General features: G+C 49.0%; 1 protein-coding gene across 1 annotated transcript; it reads right to left on the reverse strand.

Annotated features, from left to right (window-relative positions):
- Positions 1–6,108: 6,108 nt before the first annotated feature.
- GPR68 (G protein-coupled receptor 68) lies at positions 6,109–16,151 on the reverse strand. The gene is made up of 2 exons (XM_003786988.3): positions 15,956–16,151; positions 6,109–7,370 (listed from the first exon to the last, which is right to left on the reverse strand). The coding sequence occupies exon 2, from the start codon at positions 7,272–7,274 to the stop codon at positions 6,147–6,149; it is 1,128 nt and encodes a 375-aa protein (XP_003787036.1). The 5' UTR covers positions 7,275–7,370; positions 15,956–16,151; the 3' UTR covers positions 6,109–6,146.
- Positions 16,152–16,411: the final 260 nt, after the last annotated feature.

The following is a 16,411-nucleotide window of genomic DNA, read 5'->3' on the forward strand; positions in this document are numbered from 1 at the left end:
TCTTTACAAGTTTCCTCTGTGCATTGCCCAACAAAATTAGAAACTGAGTCACTGCCTATTGTCCCAGTACAATGTCTTGTGCTGGTACACTGCTGAGTGACTCACCCAGGCGGGGACAGTCCGTCTTCCCAGCTGGGGCCCCAAGTGTTTATTGGGCCTGCTTGGTTTTACTTCATTTCCTTAAACATGTCTAGTCTGGTTCTGTAAGGGGCAACAGCTGTGAAGAATGGAACACATGGCGTGGAAATAAACTCTTATCTTGTACAGTCAGCAATGAAGTATAAGTTTATAATATGGTCCAGGGCTAACTTCCAGTTCTTCCTACACAAAGCAGCTGGGGTGGGGTCTCTGTCCAGATCTCCCCTCTCATCCTGAGGGGAGTTCCCACCTGCAGGAGTTGTGCTTGTGTGGGTGTGAGGTGTGCTGGCAGGGCTGATGCTCCTGTGGTCATAGAACTCAGTCCTCCATCTGCAGCTTCTCACAGCTCAGGGAAGCCACCTCGGCTCTAAGCCTTGATGGCTAGGTCTCTTACAATGACAATTTTTGTCCCTGATTTGTGACTGCAGAGTTCCATGTAGTTGGGGCCTCTGAAGAGAGAAAAACCTCGCTGTGGCAAAGCTGCTAACATTTTTCTGACTCATATTTTGGGGGAAGACACTAATGGGCCTTTGGTTTTACAAGAGTTACAGCAGGATTTTATTCTGGCATGGAGAAGTCAGAGGCATAATCATGTAATAGATTATCTTCACCGTGAGCAAAAAATCTATGGAGAGATGATTAAGTTGTTTGGGAAGGAGGCTTTCAACTAGACTGAGCCCAGAGAAGGTTAAGAATAGGGATCCTAGACTCAGTGGAGCATCCAAAGGCCCCTGTAGGGAGAGGCAGGCCTGTGGCCCTGCAACAGGGGCCAAGGTGCAAGGGCAGGACCAGTTTTGATGCTTGTCCATTTGACAGTACGATTCCAACGGACACCTTTAGTATAAAATTTTATTCCACTTTGCTCTTTTGTTCTAACCTTGACTGCTTTGGGGAAAGATCCATGTCTATGTCTAGGTTGGTACAGTGGCCATAGGTGCAGCCTGGAGAGGCTGGTCATAGGGGCAGAAGAGGTGAGCTACAGAGAATGGTGGGGTGGCTCAGGGATGGCCTGGTGTTGACTAGAATGGATCTTCAGGACACTGGCACATCCATGGGCATTTTCAGGAACACTGTGGGGAGGATATCCTGGTAAGCAGGACACAGGATGCTCTATGAATAATCCAGGGCAGGCTGGAGACCTTGACACATTGAGGCAGCAGAGGCCACACAGACTCTGCTAGAGGGGTTACTCAGAGGCAAGTGAGCCAGCTAAGGGAAACATGGGTCCTTCGCTCCAGGAGGTCCTCTAGTCAAATGCTGCTGAGTTGGGAAAGACATTCCTCTGAGGCCACTGCTTGCTTCTCATTGCATGAGCCCTGCAAACCACCAGCTCCAACTTCATCTAGCCCACTGCATTCTGCCCATCACATGTGGCTTCTACTGGCTCCACAGTGAAGTCTAACTCTCAGATGAAAAAAAACAACCCACTGCTGTCTAGGTGGGGTGGAAAGGATGTGGCTTACCAGCCAATCACATAAACTCAATAATATGTCAGCAATGTGATGTGCTTGCCAGAAGAAAAAAAGCAAAATGGTCCCTTTTCCTTGAACCAACTTAATCTCACTTCAGATCTGGACATCACATTTGAAGTAGATTTTATTCATATGAAGGAACAGAAAGGTAAGATCTTAAAACCTGGTTAGTGGAGGTGGCTTGAAGACTATCAGAGACTGGCCAGGTGCTCACCAATTCTGCCTCCTCTTCCTGCATACATAGGAAAACTACATTTCCAAGCCTCCCTTGCAGCTATCTTGGGGCCATGCAATTAGAATCTGGTCAGTGGTGTATGAATAGCAGGGATATCAACTACTTCCAGACTTAGCAACAAAATCCTGGTGAGATTCTCTTTGTGTTGCTCCCCTTCCTTGTGCTGATGAAAAAAGAACACCCCTAGATGTCGGATCTGAGAGTTACCTTCAAATACCAGTACCTCAAGGGCCACATGAACCATGGGTAAAGTGGTTCTACTTTGGCTAAGTGGGAGCTAAGATTTTCTGCCCAACTCTGAAATGACTTGTCTTGAGTAGCGAGTTAGCTGGCATTGGTGGTGTTTGTAGACAGACTGGACTATTGTTTTTGAGGGATATAGAGGGAATGCTTCATGGAGAGGGACTGGATAGCATGACCTCGCTGGTACATCCAAGCACTGATAGCTAATGTCTAACCTAGTGATGTTCTTCTGATAGTTGTTGAATTAAAGCAAATGGGATTAAAAATCTCATCATTTCCCCCAGAGCTGTTGGTACCACTGTGACAGCATGTGAGATGAATGCCATTTGTCTTGGTCCATTTTCTGTTCCAGAAATATTAGAGAATACCACAGACTGGGTAATTTATAAAGAAGAGAAGTTTATTTGACTTACAGTTCTGGAGACTGGGAAGTCCAAGAACATGGCACCAGCATCTAGTAAGGGTCATCCCATGGCAGAAAGCAGAAAGGAAAGCAAGCTTGCAAGACAGAAATAAGGGGGCTGAACTCTCACAATAACAGAAACACTTCCATGTTAATGGCATTAATTCATTCATGAAGGCCAAGCCCTCTTGACCTAATCACCTCTTAAAAGTCCCACCTCTCAAAATAGTTACAATGGCAATTAAATTTCAACTTAAGTTTTGGAATCAAATCATAGCCCCATCAAAGACCACTGTCTTGCCAGATGAATTCCAGGAATGGAGGCTGTACGATCAACAGCTGCAAGAAGCAGGTTTTTTAGAAAAGCATTGAGCCATCAGGTGAGAGTGTGGCTCTCTTCTGGTTGTACTAGCCAGAAGAAAACAGCAGATAGGAACATATTGCATGTTGAAATTTTCTCCTACTCTTGTCTGGCTAAACCACAGACCACTCTGTGTAAACAGGAAGATGAGCCCTCATCTTATAAGCAACACTGGTGAAAAAGAAAAATCCTAACAGCTTCTGTCACCTTCAGTCCAAACCAGGTGGACTTTTTCTTCCACTCATTCTCTCTGGAGAATCCCCAATAGTGTCTTTACTTAGTATGTTTGGACAAAGGATCTACTGTTCTGGAACACTCCAGCACTCCAGGAGTCTGAACTAGAGAGGGATTAAGTGACCACCATCAAATTTACACTTTAATATAACGAATTAATCCTTAGTGATAAACATGGCATCTACCACTGTTGAGAAGATGCTCCAGCCTAAAGTGCCTGGTCAACAAATGCAGGCCTCTCTAAACAAAACTCAGCCACTAAGGACAGCCCCACGGAGACAAATACAACAAGCCTGTCTGCTTTGGGAATCTTCTAGTCTAGTTAGAAGAGAATGGTCTGGCTGAGCCCTCCATTGCTGTGACAGCAGGTACCCAACAGGTAAAAGGGGTCATGTGGCCAAGGACAAAGGAAGTGATAAGTCTCCGAACCATGAAACTGGGCTCTGCCCTCAAAAGGGAGGAGGCCAGTGAAGGCCCAGAGTAGACTTTCAACAACACCATGCTGACGATCTGAGTGATTCTCCATGAATCTCAATAGGAAAGCGAGAAGACCTACCTTCTCTGGCAGGCTCCATCCTTCTGGGCCACTGTTGATCAAGTGCAAATCCCCCAATTGCTCTGCTTGCATTTTCGCTGAGAAGGTCAATCGCTGGACCTTCCTCACTCCTTTGGGTATTTCAAGGGCCCTCTAGATTCCCCCCTGGTTTTGGAGACACTCCTCCCCCATAAGGACTACAGAATACTCCTTCTATGGCTGGTTACTTTGCTTTATTTGCAGACTGAAGTTTGCTACATAAATCCATTGCACAGTCAACACACGCAGACTTGACATAAAAGAGAAGACAATACAAAAATACAATTCTTGGTAGTAAATGTTACTGCCCTCAGCTCATTCCAGTCCCTGCCAATGGAAACACCAGTGTTTAAGGTCAAAATAGAGGGAAATACAGTGGAATGAGGAGGCATAGAGGGTTTAACCAATCCCATTGACCCAGTGAGATCCTGGGCTGGAATTGTGTGGCTACTTCTGCCACCTTCAAATCTGGTCATTTCTTCCTCCAGGAAGGGGAAGAGGACCTCCCCATGTCTTGGAGGCCCTCCATAAGTATCTGGGCAGGGGCTGCCCAAAGTCAAGTATAGCCATGGGACCACAGTAACCATGCCTCCGTTAGGCACATCCTGTTTGAGCTACCTGCATCTGGGCACCCCTGATGGAAGGGTTAAGAGACACAGGGTAAATCAACCTCTTGTAGATTAAGGACAAGGGAAGGGAAATTGAGGAAGTGGTTCTGCCTGGTCCCATTTGGAAGATTCCAGAAATGTTCCCCTGGTGCCAATTTCTACTCCTGGCCTATGGTTCCTCCCCAGGGTTAAGCCCACTTAGCCTCTTGGTGCTGAGGAACTTGAATCTCAGGCCTTCAAGGGCATGCCCTGGGAGCTGAGAGCAGCCCCAGCCCTCTGACCAGAAAGTCTGCAGGGCTGGCGCGTCTGTAGAGGTTGGTGGGCAGCTCCACTGGTTCTTGTCATCAGAACCAGATGGGCATCAGAATCAGACATCAGAACAGGGGTCATGCCTCTGACATGTTGCTGTGTCCCTTGTGTTTGAACAATAGGAAGAAGATGAAGGACCCCATAGCCCCTCCCTGCCATTCTCCAGAGACCTTCTCAGGGAATGGTGCTAGGGGCAAGAAGCTTTGCTGCAAAACTGAACAGGGGAAACGTGTGTGTGTTAGGGAGTGGGAAGGATACTTCAATGTGGTCAGGCACAAAATTGCAGGAGAGATAAGCCTTTACCCAGCGACAAAACAAAAGGTGGTCCACGCACCACACATCACTCTCTAGGTAGGTGAGGTGGGACATCTGGAAGCAGAGCACAGATGGAAATCAAAGATCACCTCTGTTCTCCCTGTCACAGGAGCTATTTAAACCAGAGCAGGACTTAACCCCATGCCTTTGGCTGAGAGCTACCAGAGAGTGCGTTGCTGTTGTGTTTGTTGTGTTGTATCTGAGACCTCAGGGAATATATTGTGTTCCTCCCTGAGGCAGCTAGACACTCCATAATGCATGTGGCAGGAGAACAGTGCAGAGGGGATGGGGTACTGCTGGTCACAGGGCCCTAGCCTCAGGGTCTTGGCACACAGCTGTCATGGAGACTGTGGCATTTTAGCCATGAACACACACCCTCTCCCCTCCTCCCACCCCCTCAGGCTTCCAGGTCTGGCCCTTCCGAGCAGATGGAAACAGAAATCTGATTAGGAGGAATCTGTGTAGGGCACTTGCTTATAGATACACTGGCTTCAGGCCCACGTCCTGACACTTGACTTTCCAAAGGATCACAGACATCTCCCCAGGCAGTCCGGCAAACCCTGGGGAGCCCTGGGGTTTGTTTTCCATCAGTCTTCAGGCAGAGGATCTGCTCAACCCCTCTGCGAAACTGTGAGGTGGGTGGAGCTAGAGTCCTCCTCCACCTGTCACACCCTCACTGGCCTTGTCCCCACTCCCAGAGCCCCAAATGCCTCACCTCCCTTCTCCCCATCCAACCTTCCCTTCCTACCCTGTGTTGGGTGGATTCCAGTGTTAATGGTGACAGCACAGCTTCTTGTGGCACATCATCAGGTAACAGGGGTGCACTTGGACAGGTGGTATCTGTGACGACGATGGCACTGGGGGGGAACCCCTATGCCCACCTCACCTCCCAATCCCCTACTCCATGCCCTCCCACTTCACAGCCACCTCCCTTGCTGCCCTTGAAAACCTCCTGGAAGCCACGGCTCAGTCTTCCTCCTCTTAGGAGCCCCAGCCTGGGGACACCCCAGCCCACAGCAGAGCATACCCTGAGCCCAGGGGTTTATCTCCCCTCCACAGACCCACTAGCTCAGCCAGAAGAATAGTAGGTTTCCAGGAGCTGGGGAGGCCTCCCTGTGGCCTGGGCCCACCATTCCCTCCCACATAAAGAGGCACCTGCGGGGATGAAGCAGCGCAGCCGACCAGCAAGCTCAGGGTTCTAGGCCAGCACCTGCAGGCTCAGTCCTCCCCTGGCCCCGCAGTGAGGGACCCAGGCTAGGCTGAGCCACCTGTGAGGGACACTCCTCCTGCAGGTGAGCTAGGGGGCTGGAAGGCCGTGTGGAGCTTAGTTAACAGCTCGGGCTCATCGCCCTGGGCCCCACTCTTGCCCGAGGCCTCAGGTGCGCCCAGTGGATAGGCTTCCCGGGCCCGGCCGGTCCTAGAGCAGGTGAGGAAGGCCAGGCAGGCCCCACGGAGGCGCGCCAGGTCCCTGTGGGTGGTCTCGCTGACGAAGCAGTACAGCACGGGGTCGGCCACGCAGTTGAAGCTAGTGAGCAGCAGGGAGAAGTGGTAGGCATTGAAGATGCTCTTGGCGAAGTCGCAGCTGGACTCCCAGAGGCTGCGCACCAGCAGCAGCATGTGGTAGGGCAGGAAGCAGGCCAGGAAGATGACCACGGTGCTGAGCACCAGCCGGTGGATCTGGTCCTTGCGGCTCTTCTGGGTGCCATGGCTCCGACGCACGGCCCGCAGGATGCCCTGGTAGGAGGCCAGCAGCAGGCAGATGGGGAAGAGGAAGCCCACCAGGAAGCGGTAGTAGTTGATGCTGCGCTCCCACGGCTGGATGGGGTAGTGCTCGAAGCAGACACGGTGCTGGTCCCCGTCCTTGATGACCTCCTTGTGCTTGAGGAAGTAGATGCTGGCCAGCAGCTCCTTAGCCCAGATGACCGTGCTGATGCCCACGGCCGCCTTCAGGGTCCGGAACTGGTGGAAGCGGAAGGGGTGGGCCACGGCCAGGTAGCGGTCGATGGAGATGCAGCAGAGGAAGCCCACGCTGATGTAGATGTTCTCGTAGAGGAGGATGCCGCACACCTGGCAGGACAGGTCCCCATGCGACCAGTTGTCATGCTGCAGCACATATTGCAGCCAGAAGGGCAGTGAGCAGATGTAGAAGAGGTCGGCCACCGTCAGGTTGCACAGGTACACGCCCAGCTCGTTGCGGGCCTTGATCTGCAGGTAGCCAAAGTAGAGGGACAGGCAGTTGGCTGGAAAGCCCACCACCAGCACTGTGACGTAGACCACTGGGGCCAGCGTCTGGTGGATGGTGTGGTCAATGGTGCAGTTCAGTGAGTTGTTGTCTGCAGTGGTGTTCCCCATCTTTGGGCCTGCAGGGGCCTCAGGCCTCATGGGCTCCCAAGCCAGTCTCTCTCCACTGCCATCCTGTCTGTAGGAGGTGGTTCGGGCCCTACCAAGGGCTGGGCATCACTGGTGGGGAGTAAGCCCCTGAAAGCCAAAGGCAGGAAAGCCTTAGAACAATAGTAGCCAACATCTACATAGCACCTACAGTGTGCCAGGCACTGTTCTAAATCCTTTACTCACTTAACACATTGCTGACTGGTTACAAGTTACCCGGTAATGTGGATAGTTTCTGTGTAAACTTGCCGGTCAATATATGTTAAAATGCTAGTGATTCTATATTATAAGCAGCTGAGAGATAAGGAAGAAAATATAAAATAGGCTGAATTTGGGACAACTGGGAGAAATGAGTCAGGAACAATGTTAACACCTTGTCGACTGGCAATTTTATGCAGAAACTATCCACGTTACTGGGTAGCTTGTGACCAGTCCGCAATGTGTTAATTTAGAAGAAGACATAGTGGCCCAATAATTCCAACTCAGCTAGAATCTCTGAGTGGGTCAGGCATCCTCAAATGTGATTTACATCTCCTCATCTCCCTTCCTGGCTCCCCTTATTCATCCTCTGTCCCTCATATATTTTCTGGGTCCCTCAGTGCTGTAAGTAAGGCCTGGGGTTCATAGGAGCAATAAGCCCATCCTGAGCCCAGTGCTCCAGGGAAGGCTCGAGGCAAAGATCAGTTCCACACAGGACAGCGAAGGCACCAGCCACCCTGGTCTACAGCAGTGGGCTTCATCGGCATTCGCTCTACTTGAATGGATGAATTCGTCTGTTAACACTGAAGCCACAGCCGCTCCTGGGGGCCCCTTCCAGGCAGCATCGTCCACATCCTTCTGTGCTCTGGCAGGAAGCGAAGCCCAGCTGACAGGGCACTCCCTGGGTTCCCGGGCGCCCATACACAAGCCTGACCTCTCCACTCCTTCCTGGAGCTTGTAAAAGGCTCTGTCACAGGCTCTGAGTGATGTGCAGGCTGTGTGAGTCACTTACCTTGTCTGAGCCTCCGTTTCCTCCCCCGTAATATGGAAATAAAAACGTACCTGCCCTGGGAGGTCAGTATCTGGGGCACATGGACAGATGGATGTGAAAATGCATGGAGGGGGAGTAAAAAACAGTAATCCATTTGAATTAGCGACAAGTTCCTACTGTTGAGAATTTAACAGAGAAGATGTCAGATATACAAACAAGTGATGCAAGACAGAATAAAATGCTTCATTGTAGATTGAGGACTATCTTATCAATTAATATATCAAAATGAAAAGCCTGGGCTGCTCTGTTGATTTAACACTTCTCTCTCAGATGAAAAACCTCACTGTATTGCAATCAGTATTTTTCAACCCTTTTTTCATTATTACTACATTAAGTAAGGTGACCAGACGTCCCACTTTGGGCGGGACAATCCCGATTTGTAACAATTTGTCCGGTGTCCCTCAGTGTTTTAAAAAAAGTCCCAATTTTTGGAAAGAATGCATGACAAGCTAGGGAACAGCGGGAGAATGGGAAAGGAATATATGGTTTTCAGCTGCTGAAAAGGTTACTATAACTCCATTTGGGAATGAAGAGGTTAATGTAACTTCATTTGGAAATGAAAAGGCTAATGTAAACTCCCTACTCTCCTCCTGGGCAAGGTCAGTGAAATCTTGGAGCAAGCTCCCTCCCTTGCTTCTAGGCAAGGACAATTAGCTCAGAAGGAGCCAAACTGTCTGAAACAAACAAGTAGCCCCCACCCCTCTAGAGTAAGGTGACCAGACATCCAGCTTTTGGCGGGACAGTCCTGATTTTTAACAATTTGTCCCATGTCTGCGGTGTTTTTAAAAAGTCCCAATTTTTTGAAAGAATGCATGACAAGCTAGGGAACACGGGAGAACAGAAAGGGAATATACGGTTTTTGGCTGCTATATGACTATTTCACCAGGATATGTATTTTATATTATTTTTGTTAATTTTATAATGTTAAACTTTAATAATAACAAATAATTGTTGAGAACTGATTATCAAGAACTGCTTATCAAAGTCTGCATTATTGTCAGGCCCCCCCAGACCCCGCCCCTGTCAATGGTGTCCCACTTTACCAATGTTAAAATCTGGTCACCTTAACATTAAGGAGCCTTTTAACACAGTTTTCCCCCTAACCACTCCTTCCCCACTCCGATGAAATGTTAATATCTCAGATCTATTGCTTTTGTATCCTAGTCTTTTGAAGGGCTACAAATCACTGTAGTGTCTAAAATTTTTTCACCCCACCCCAGGCAGAACAGATATTCACCCCTGTTGAAAATGCACAGTCTATGTAGTTGCAAATTCTGAGCATGTGTGATCTGAATGAAGCCATTTCTCAGGATCCTCAGATCAACCCTGCCCTGTGTTCTCTCTTGACCAGACTCAAGTTGGGACTCTGGGACTTGGAAGGGAAACCCCTTCAGAGTCTGTGACAACATTTCATCAGGTTGCTGGCCATGGCCCCTTCCTCCTGCCTCTGCCTTGCCCATTGGCTACCAGAGCCAGAGAAGCTGGCACAGCGTGTTGGGCAGGGGCTTGAAGACATGCCACCCAGCAGTCCCGGTCCGGGGGTTCATGGAGGAGAAATTTGAGGAGTTTCTCTGAAATCACACACTCAATATTGTAAATATATACATCTGTGCATTTGTCCTGGGGAAAGGGACCATAGCTTTCATAAGTGTCTCTGAAATGGGCAGGAGATGGGACTGGGCCAAAGCTACTCCCCTCTTACCCAGACACCAACTTCCTGTACCCCCTCCATAGCTCCCTCCTACCAGTGACATGCCCACACCAAGCTTCCTCAAGTTCTCCAGCCCCGCCCCCCCTTCCCCCGCTCTCTTCTCCTCCTCAGCTCTGTCTCCTACCCGTCCCTACCCTGGCCATCATCACGTGGCAGCCACATCAATCATTGTAAAATGCAAACCAGGCTCTCTTCATCCTTGCCTTAAACCGTCTGAGACAACTTCTTATCACACGTAGAATAAAAATCCAAACTCCTCACCAGGCCTACAATGCCGAACACGATCTGGCTCCAGCTGCCCCTGCCCTGCCTTCCACCACAACATGCCAGCCACCCTGGCCAGCTTTCCCTGCCTCAGTCACCTGACCTCCGTCCTGCCTTAGGCCTTTGCATCAGCTTTCACCTCTTATTAAAGTTCTTCTCCCTGCCCTTCACTCTACCCCACCCCAACACAGCATCAGATCTCAGCTTAAATGGCACCTCCTAGAAAGGCCTTCCCTGCCCATCCCCGCACAAAGCAGCCCCTTCCCTGGTCACTACTACATCATCTTATATTATTGCTCTTCAGAGCTCCAATTAGTATCTGATATTTTTCTCATTTGTTTCTTTGCCTGCTCATTGATGGTCTGTCTCCTCTACTACAATGTAAATTCCACTGGGGCACAGGCCTTCACCACCTGTTTGCTGCTGTCTCCCTGGAAGCTTGCACGGTGCCTGGCACACAATAGGCATTCAATGAATACTTCTTGAATGAATAGGTGAATGGCACTTCCCGTTTTTCCAGGTGAGGACGTTGAGGTTCAAAAGGGGAGATGACTTGCTCTAAGCCAGCCTAAGGAGGCAAGCCTCCGTATTAGAAACCAGGTCTCCTTGCTGGCACCGCACATTCCTGCCACCTGCAGTCCCCACCTGTGACTCACCTCCCAATCTCTCAGTTCTCAGAAAACATGGACTCCTGGTCAATCTCACCTTCCCTGTCCTCTCTGGGGCACTGGTCTAGAATCTCAGTGATGATGGTTCTTCCCAATTGGTCTTTATTGTGGTAAAATGTACATACTATAAAATTTACCATTTTAACCATTTTTAAGTGTACAGTTCGATGGCAATAAGTACATTTACACTGTTGTACTATCACCACCACCCATCTCCAGGACTCTTCATCTTGCAAAAACGAAACTTTATGTCCATTAAATAATAACTCCCCAGTCCCCAGCAGCCACCATTTTACTTTCTGTCTCTATGACTCTCACTACTTTATATAAATGGAATCATACAGTTTTTGTCCTTTTGTGTCTGGCTTAGTTCACAAAGCAGAATGTCTTCAAGAGTCATCTATGTGGTAGCATTCATCGGAATTTCCTGCCTTTTAAGTGCTGAATAATATTCTGTTATATGCATAGATAGAATATTACATTCTATTCTGTTTTGTTTGTCCATGAGTCAATTGGTGTTTGGGTTGTTTACACCTTTTGTTATTGTAAATAATGCTGCTATCTATGAACATGGAAGTGCAAAGATCCATCCAAGTTCCCACTTTCAATTCTTTGGGGTAAATGCCCAGAATTGGAATTGTTTGATCACATGGCAATCCTATTTTTAATTTTTGGAGAAACCACCACACCATTTTCCATAGTGGCTGCACCATTGTACATTTCCACCAGCAGTGCACAAGGATGTTTTTAGTTTTGTTCATTTTTTGATGGTGAGAGGGAGGGGAGCAGGAACAACTGAGGGCTGTGACCTCAAAACTCTGAGTACAGCCCAGTGAGTCATAATTCGGTCCCGCTTGCCCTCCTCTTGCCAGGTCTCCTGTCCCTGAATTCCAAGCCCACACATGTGGGGCCAAATGGTTCACCAGTTTATACACGAGGAGGTCCACAGCAGCACGGGTCCCCAGCTGGGCCCCGGGGGCACCTACCCAGGACCATTCATATTTCAGAATTTACTTTGGTTTTCTGAAATCCACAGAAAAGCTACCCACATGAAGATAAAATCATAAGAACCAGCCCACTGACCCATTAGAGCAGGGCAAATGAATCCATCATGAACACACAACCCATTGGGTCTTGGAAATGCATTGAGAGTCACCGGGCCTGCAACCTGTTGTTTACCAGTGGTGGGTGTGCATATGTGGAGTGGGGAGGAGTGACCGTTTGGAGCTTCCTCTTTCTGAGGCCAGCAATAACCCAATTCTGTGGCAACCTGAGTCAGAAATATTTGAGCTGGCAGAGCAAAGAACAAACATTTAGATTAAACATTGCCTATATCCATTGTGGAACAAAAAAAGGGTTTTGGTATTCTAGAGCAGTGGTTCTTGAACCCAGGTGCATCAGAGACTAATTGCTAAACCCACCTACCACCTTCGGAGTTTCAGACTCATCGGATCTGAGGTAGGGCTCTAGAATTTACATTTCACAAAGCTCCCAGACCATAGGTGTGTCGCTGGCCCATGGGCCACACTCTGAGTAGCAAGGTGCTAGGAGAGTCTAGAAGATCTAGGGTTCCGTTCCTGGGCATGCATCCTACCCAAGTCCCCAAGGCACAGGAGCAGAGGCAGCCAGAAGGGGAACTTAAGACCCAGCAGAGCCTCATGGGCAGAACTAGGACATAAACAACCCTTGGGTGAGCTCCAGACTGATTCAGGCTCTCAAGAAACGGTGGCTGAACCTATCCAAATACTGACAGCTTTTATTTATAAAATATTTTACAGTTTACAGAGCTTTTCACTTCTGTCTTCCTGTCCAATCTTCAAAATAGCCCTGTTATTGCCCCCATTTTAGAGACAAGGCAATAGATCAGTGAGATAAATCAGCTTGCCCAACAATCCAGTACCTGCAGCTTTCCCTGGACAGGTATCTGGGGACAAGGTTCACAGTAACAGGTGAGACATGGGGGACTCAGAGATAAACAAGAAATGGCTCCCACCCTCAGAAGACCCCCAGCCACATAAGATAGGCATGCCACATGCACAAGTTACCACCACACGAGGCAAGGTTCAATGCATGTGTGGGTATCTCTCCCACGCACAGTAAAAGGTGGTTCGCTGTTTTTACTCTACCTGTACTCCCTGTGGGATGGAGACTCCTCCGTGGTTTCAACCCCATTTACACTCTGATGACTCCCCAGACTTCTCCCAGCCTGCAAGTTGACTTAACCACCTTTATCTCGCCTCTCAATGAGGCCCCTACTGGGGCCATCATTTTCTTCATTAATTGTTCTTGGAGGAGGCATTGGCCCTGCCCAATGGCTCATGCCTGGTAGCTGGCCTTCAGCTTCCTCCCTCAGCCTCATCCACAGCACTTGTTGACTTACCAAGATCTATAACTCCTAAGTATTTTTTTTTTTAGACAGAGTCTCACTATGTCACCCTCAGTAGAGTGTGTGGTGTCACAGCTCACAGCAACTTCAAACTCTTGGGCTTAAGCAATTCTTTTACTTCAGCCTACCAAGTAGCTGGGACTACAGGCACCCGCCACAACACCCAGCTATTTTTTTGTTGTAGTTGTCGTTGTTGTTTTTAGCAGGCCTGGGCCAGGTTTGAACCTGCCAGCCCTGGTGTATGTGGCCGGTGCCCTAACCACTGAGCTTCTCAGCCACTCCTAAGTATTTCTCACATCCATCTCTTCCTCTTCAGCTCTCTCACTAGCATCCTAGATCAGCTTGGTCAAGACTTTCTTCCCAGAGTCAGCACAATAGCCTCCTACCTGGCTTCCTATTTCCCCTCACCACCCTCAAAGTCACCTTCTAAATACAAATTTAAGTCACACCCTGCTACAAATGGGTCCATGACTCTTCAGTCTTCCCATGTGTCTGTCCATCCATCCACCCAAGTATTCATTCATACCACAAATACTCACCAAGCATCTACTCCACGGAAGGCTATGTGGAAGGTGGAAGGCACTACGCTAGACACTGGCCCCTGGTGTCAAGTAGCTCTTCATCATCTGGAAGAGGGGGAAAGACAAGTGAACCCAGCTCAGAAGGAGAGCACAGGCTTCCTTCTGTGAGAGTTCATAGGAGAGGACCGGACCTAACCCAGCGGGGAAAGGCTTTATGAGCAGAGATGGTTACAATAAGACCAGGAGAAGAAGGAGGTGCTGCCTAAGCAGAGGGGAGTTTCTGCTTGTGGAAAACGTGCGCAAGAGGACGAGAATGGGCACCTTTGGGGAGCTGGTAGTACCTTGGCATGACTAGATGTAGGTATGAGGTCAGCATGGCCAGAGAGGAGACCCAAGAGGCTGTAGGAACTAACAACTAATTATAAGAGAGATTAGAAACAGCCAAGGACAAACCTGCTGCCTGGTCCTTAAGGGCTCTGAAGAATTGTTTGTTGGATGGATGGATGGATGAGTAAGAGGGAGATGAATAGATAAATGAGTGAATGAGTAGACAGGGTGGGGACAGGTGAGTGGCTGCGTGGATGGATAGGTAGATGGGTGGGAGATTTTGATGTTGGATGTTGGGACAGTGGAGATGTCCCCACATGGAAACTACATCTTGCCAGAAGTGTCCCCTCTGTGCCTCGTCTCCATAGAAACCTTGATCCTCAATAAATCAAAGAACACAGTGGATGCAAAAGTGTTCTGTAAATGGAAAAACACAGATGCGTGGAAGAATCAAGCCACATCTGTCAAGAGCCCTCTACTTGCCAGGCAGTTTTCAACACATTCATTCTCTCTTTCAACATCACCGTCCTCAGCCCTGACTTTACAGTTGAAAAAACTGAGGCTCAGAGAGATGAACCAACCTGCTCTAGACTGCACAGCTGGGATGTGGTGGGCCAGGTTTTGAACTCAGACTGGCCCACATCTTCCTTGAGGCCATGCTCTCTCTTTATCACAATAGTCCTTGAACTCAGACTGGCCCACACCTTCCTTGAGGCCATGCTCTCTTTATCACAATAGTCCCTAAACAACAACCCTTGATCCCTGAGCTCAACTAAGGTCCAGAACACACAGATGCCATTGCAAGAGTCACTAGGCTTACCATGTCTTTAACACCCATTGAGGAAAATTCACCCCAATGCACCCAGTCTGTGGGTTCTCAGGGTGGAGGGTGCTAGGGAAAAGAATTAAGAAATTCTTAATTAAGAATTAAGAAACTGAGGCAAAACTACACACAGACTGACTCAACACATAAAAGCAAATCTTTAGACAAATGCTAATCAGCATAGAGCCCTCCAAGGACTTTAATGACCAAGAGAAATTAAGACTCCAACAGGAAGGAAAGGCCCCTTTGACGTAAGCTAGGAGTCTCTTGCACGTTCTAAGTCAGAAGGTGGAGGTGCCTAAATGCTGGCTTTCAGCCTGCACATAGACAGTAATCTAATTCATCAGCCTGCTCTTCCATGTGGCATGCACAACACACACAGACGGTTACTCACAGTGCCCAGGGCTGCCCCTGGGAGCCCCAAGACCACAGAGCTGGGGGATGTCCTGTGGGTCCAGTTTCCCATCTCTTTAGCGGGCCAAACCTCTACATGCTCTAAACCAGCTTATTTTATTTCCTGAAAGTGTTTCATTTCCCTCTAAGGAGGGGCAGATATCAGGCTACATTATTCCTTAGTCCTCGTCTTTCCCCCAAATAGCAGCCTCACAGACAACAGAGTCTCATCTCTCTAACACCCTTGCAACTGTTTCAAAGTTCAGTCCCATTTGGGCTCACAAGGTCCCTGTGCATCAGGTGGGGCTGGCATTGCTAAACCATATTACAGGAGCCCAGAGAGGCTAAGCCAGTTGTTCAAGCTCACAGGGTAAGTCTGGGAGCAAGGGAGGTCTGAATCCAGAACTCCAGCATCCAGGCACCAACGTGCTGCCTTTGAGCTTTTTTGACCACAGCAAGAAACATGCTTTACATTGCGACCCTGAACACGCATACTTGCACACACACGCATGCATCTGTAAAAAGGAACAACTTCCCCCAAACAATACTTACCCTGCTACTTGCCACGTACCCTGATATTTTCTATTCTATTTTGTTTTTTTAAAATGCAGGTCATAAACTACTAAATTGATTTCTCATACACATGACCGGCAGTTTGGAAATAGCTGGATGGAGCCCCACCACCTGCGCTGCTGGGTTCTCCTGAGCCTCCGTCCTCAGCAAGGCCGTGTGGTCTCTGCAGCCAGGTAGGGGCAGGAGTCACTGTTCCGGGAATCAGGCCGAGGGTGTCCTCTGAGGGTGTCTGGCACCAGTCCTCTATGACTCCGCTGCAGCAAACCTCAAACAGCCTGGCTTCCTGCAGGAGCTGGGCAACCAGGCCCCCAGCTCTCCCTCCAGCGATTTCCCGCAGACCCAACCTCCCAGCTCTAGCTAGAAAATCCCCAGCCCGAGGCTGCCCATTCCTGCGCTGAGGCAGAATCATGTGAACTCCAATCTGGTGTCAGGCTG

The sequence above is a fragment of the Otolemur garnettii genome, unplaced genomic scaffold, assembly GCF_000181295.1.
Source record: "Otolemur garnettii isolate 467f Iridium unplaced genomic scaffold, OtoGar3 scaffold00020, whole genome shotgun sequence".
In the NCBI taxonomy this organism is placed as follows: Eukaryota; Metazoa; Chordata; class Mammalia; order Primates; family Galagidae; genus Otolemur; species Otolemur garnettii.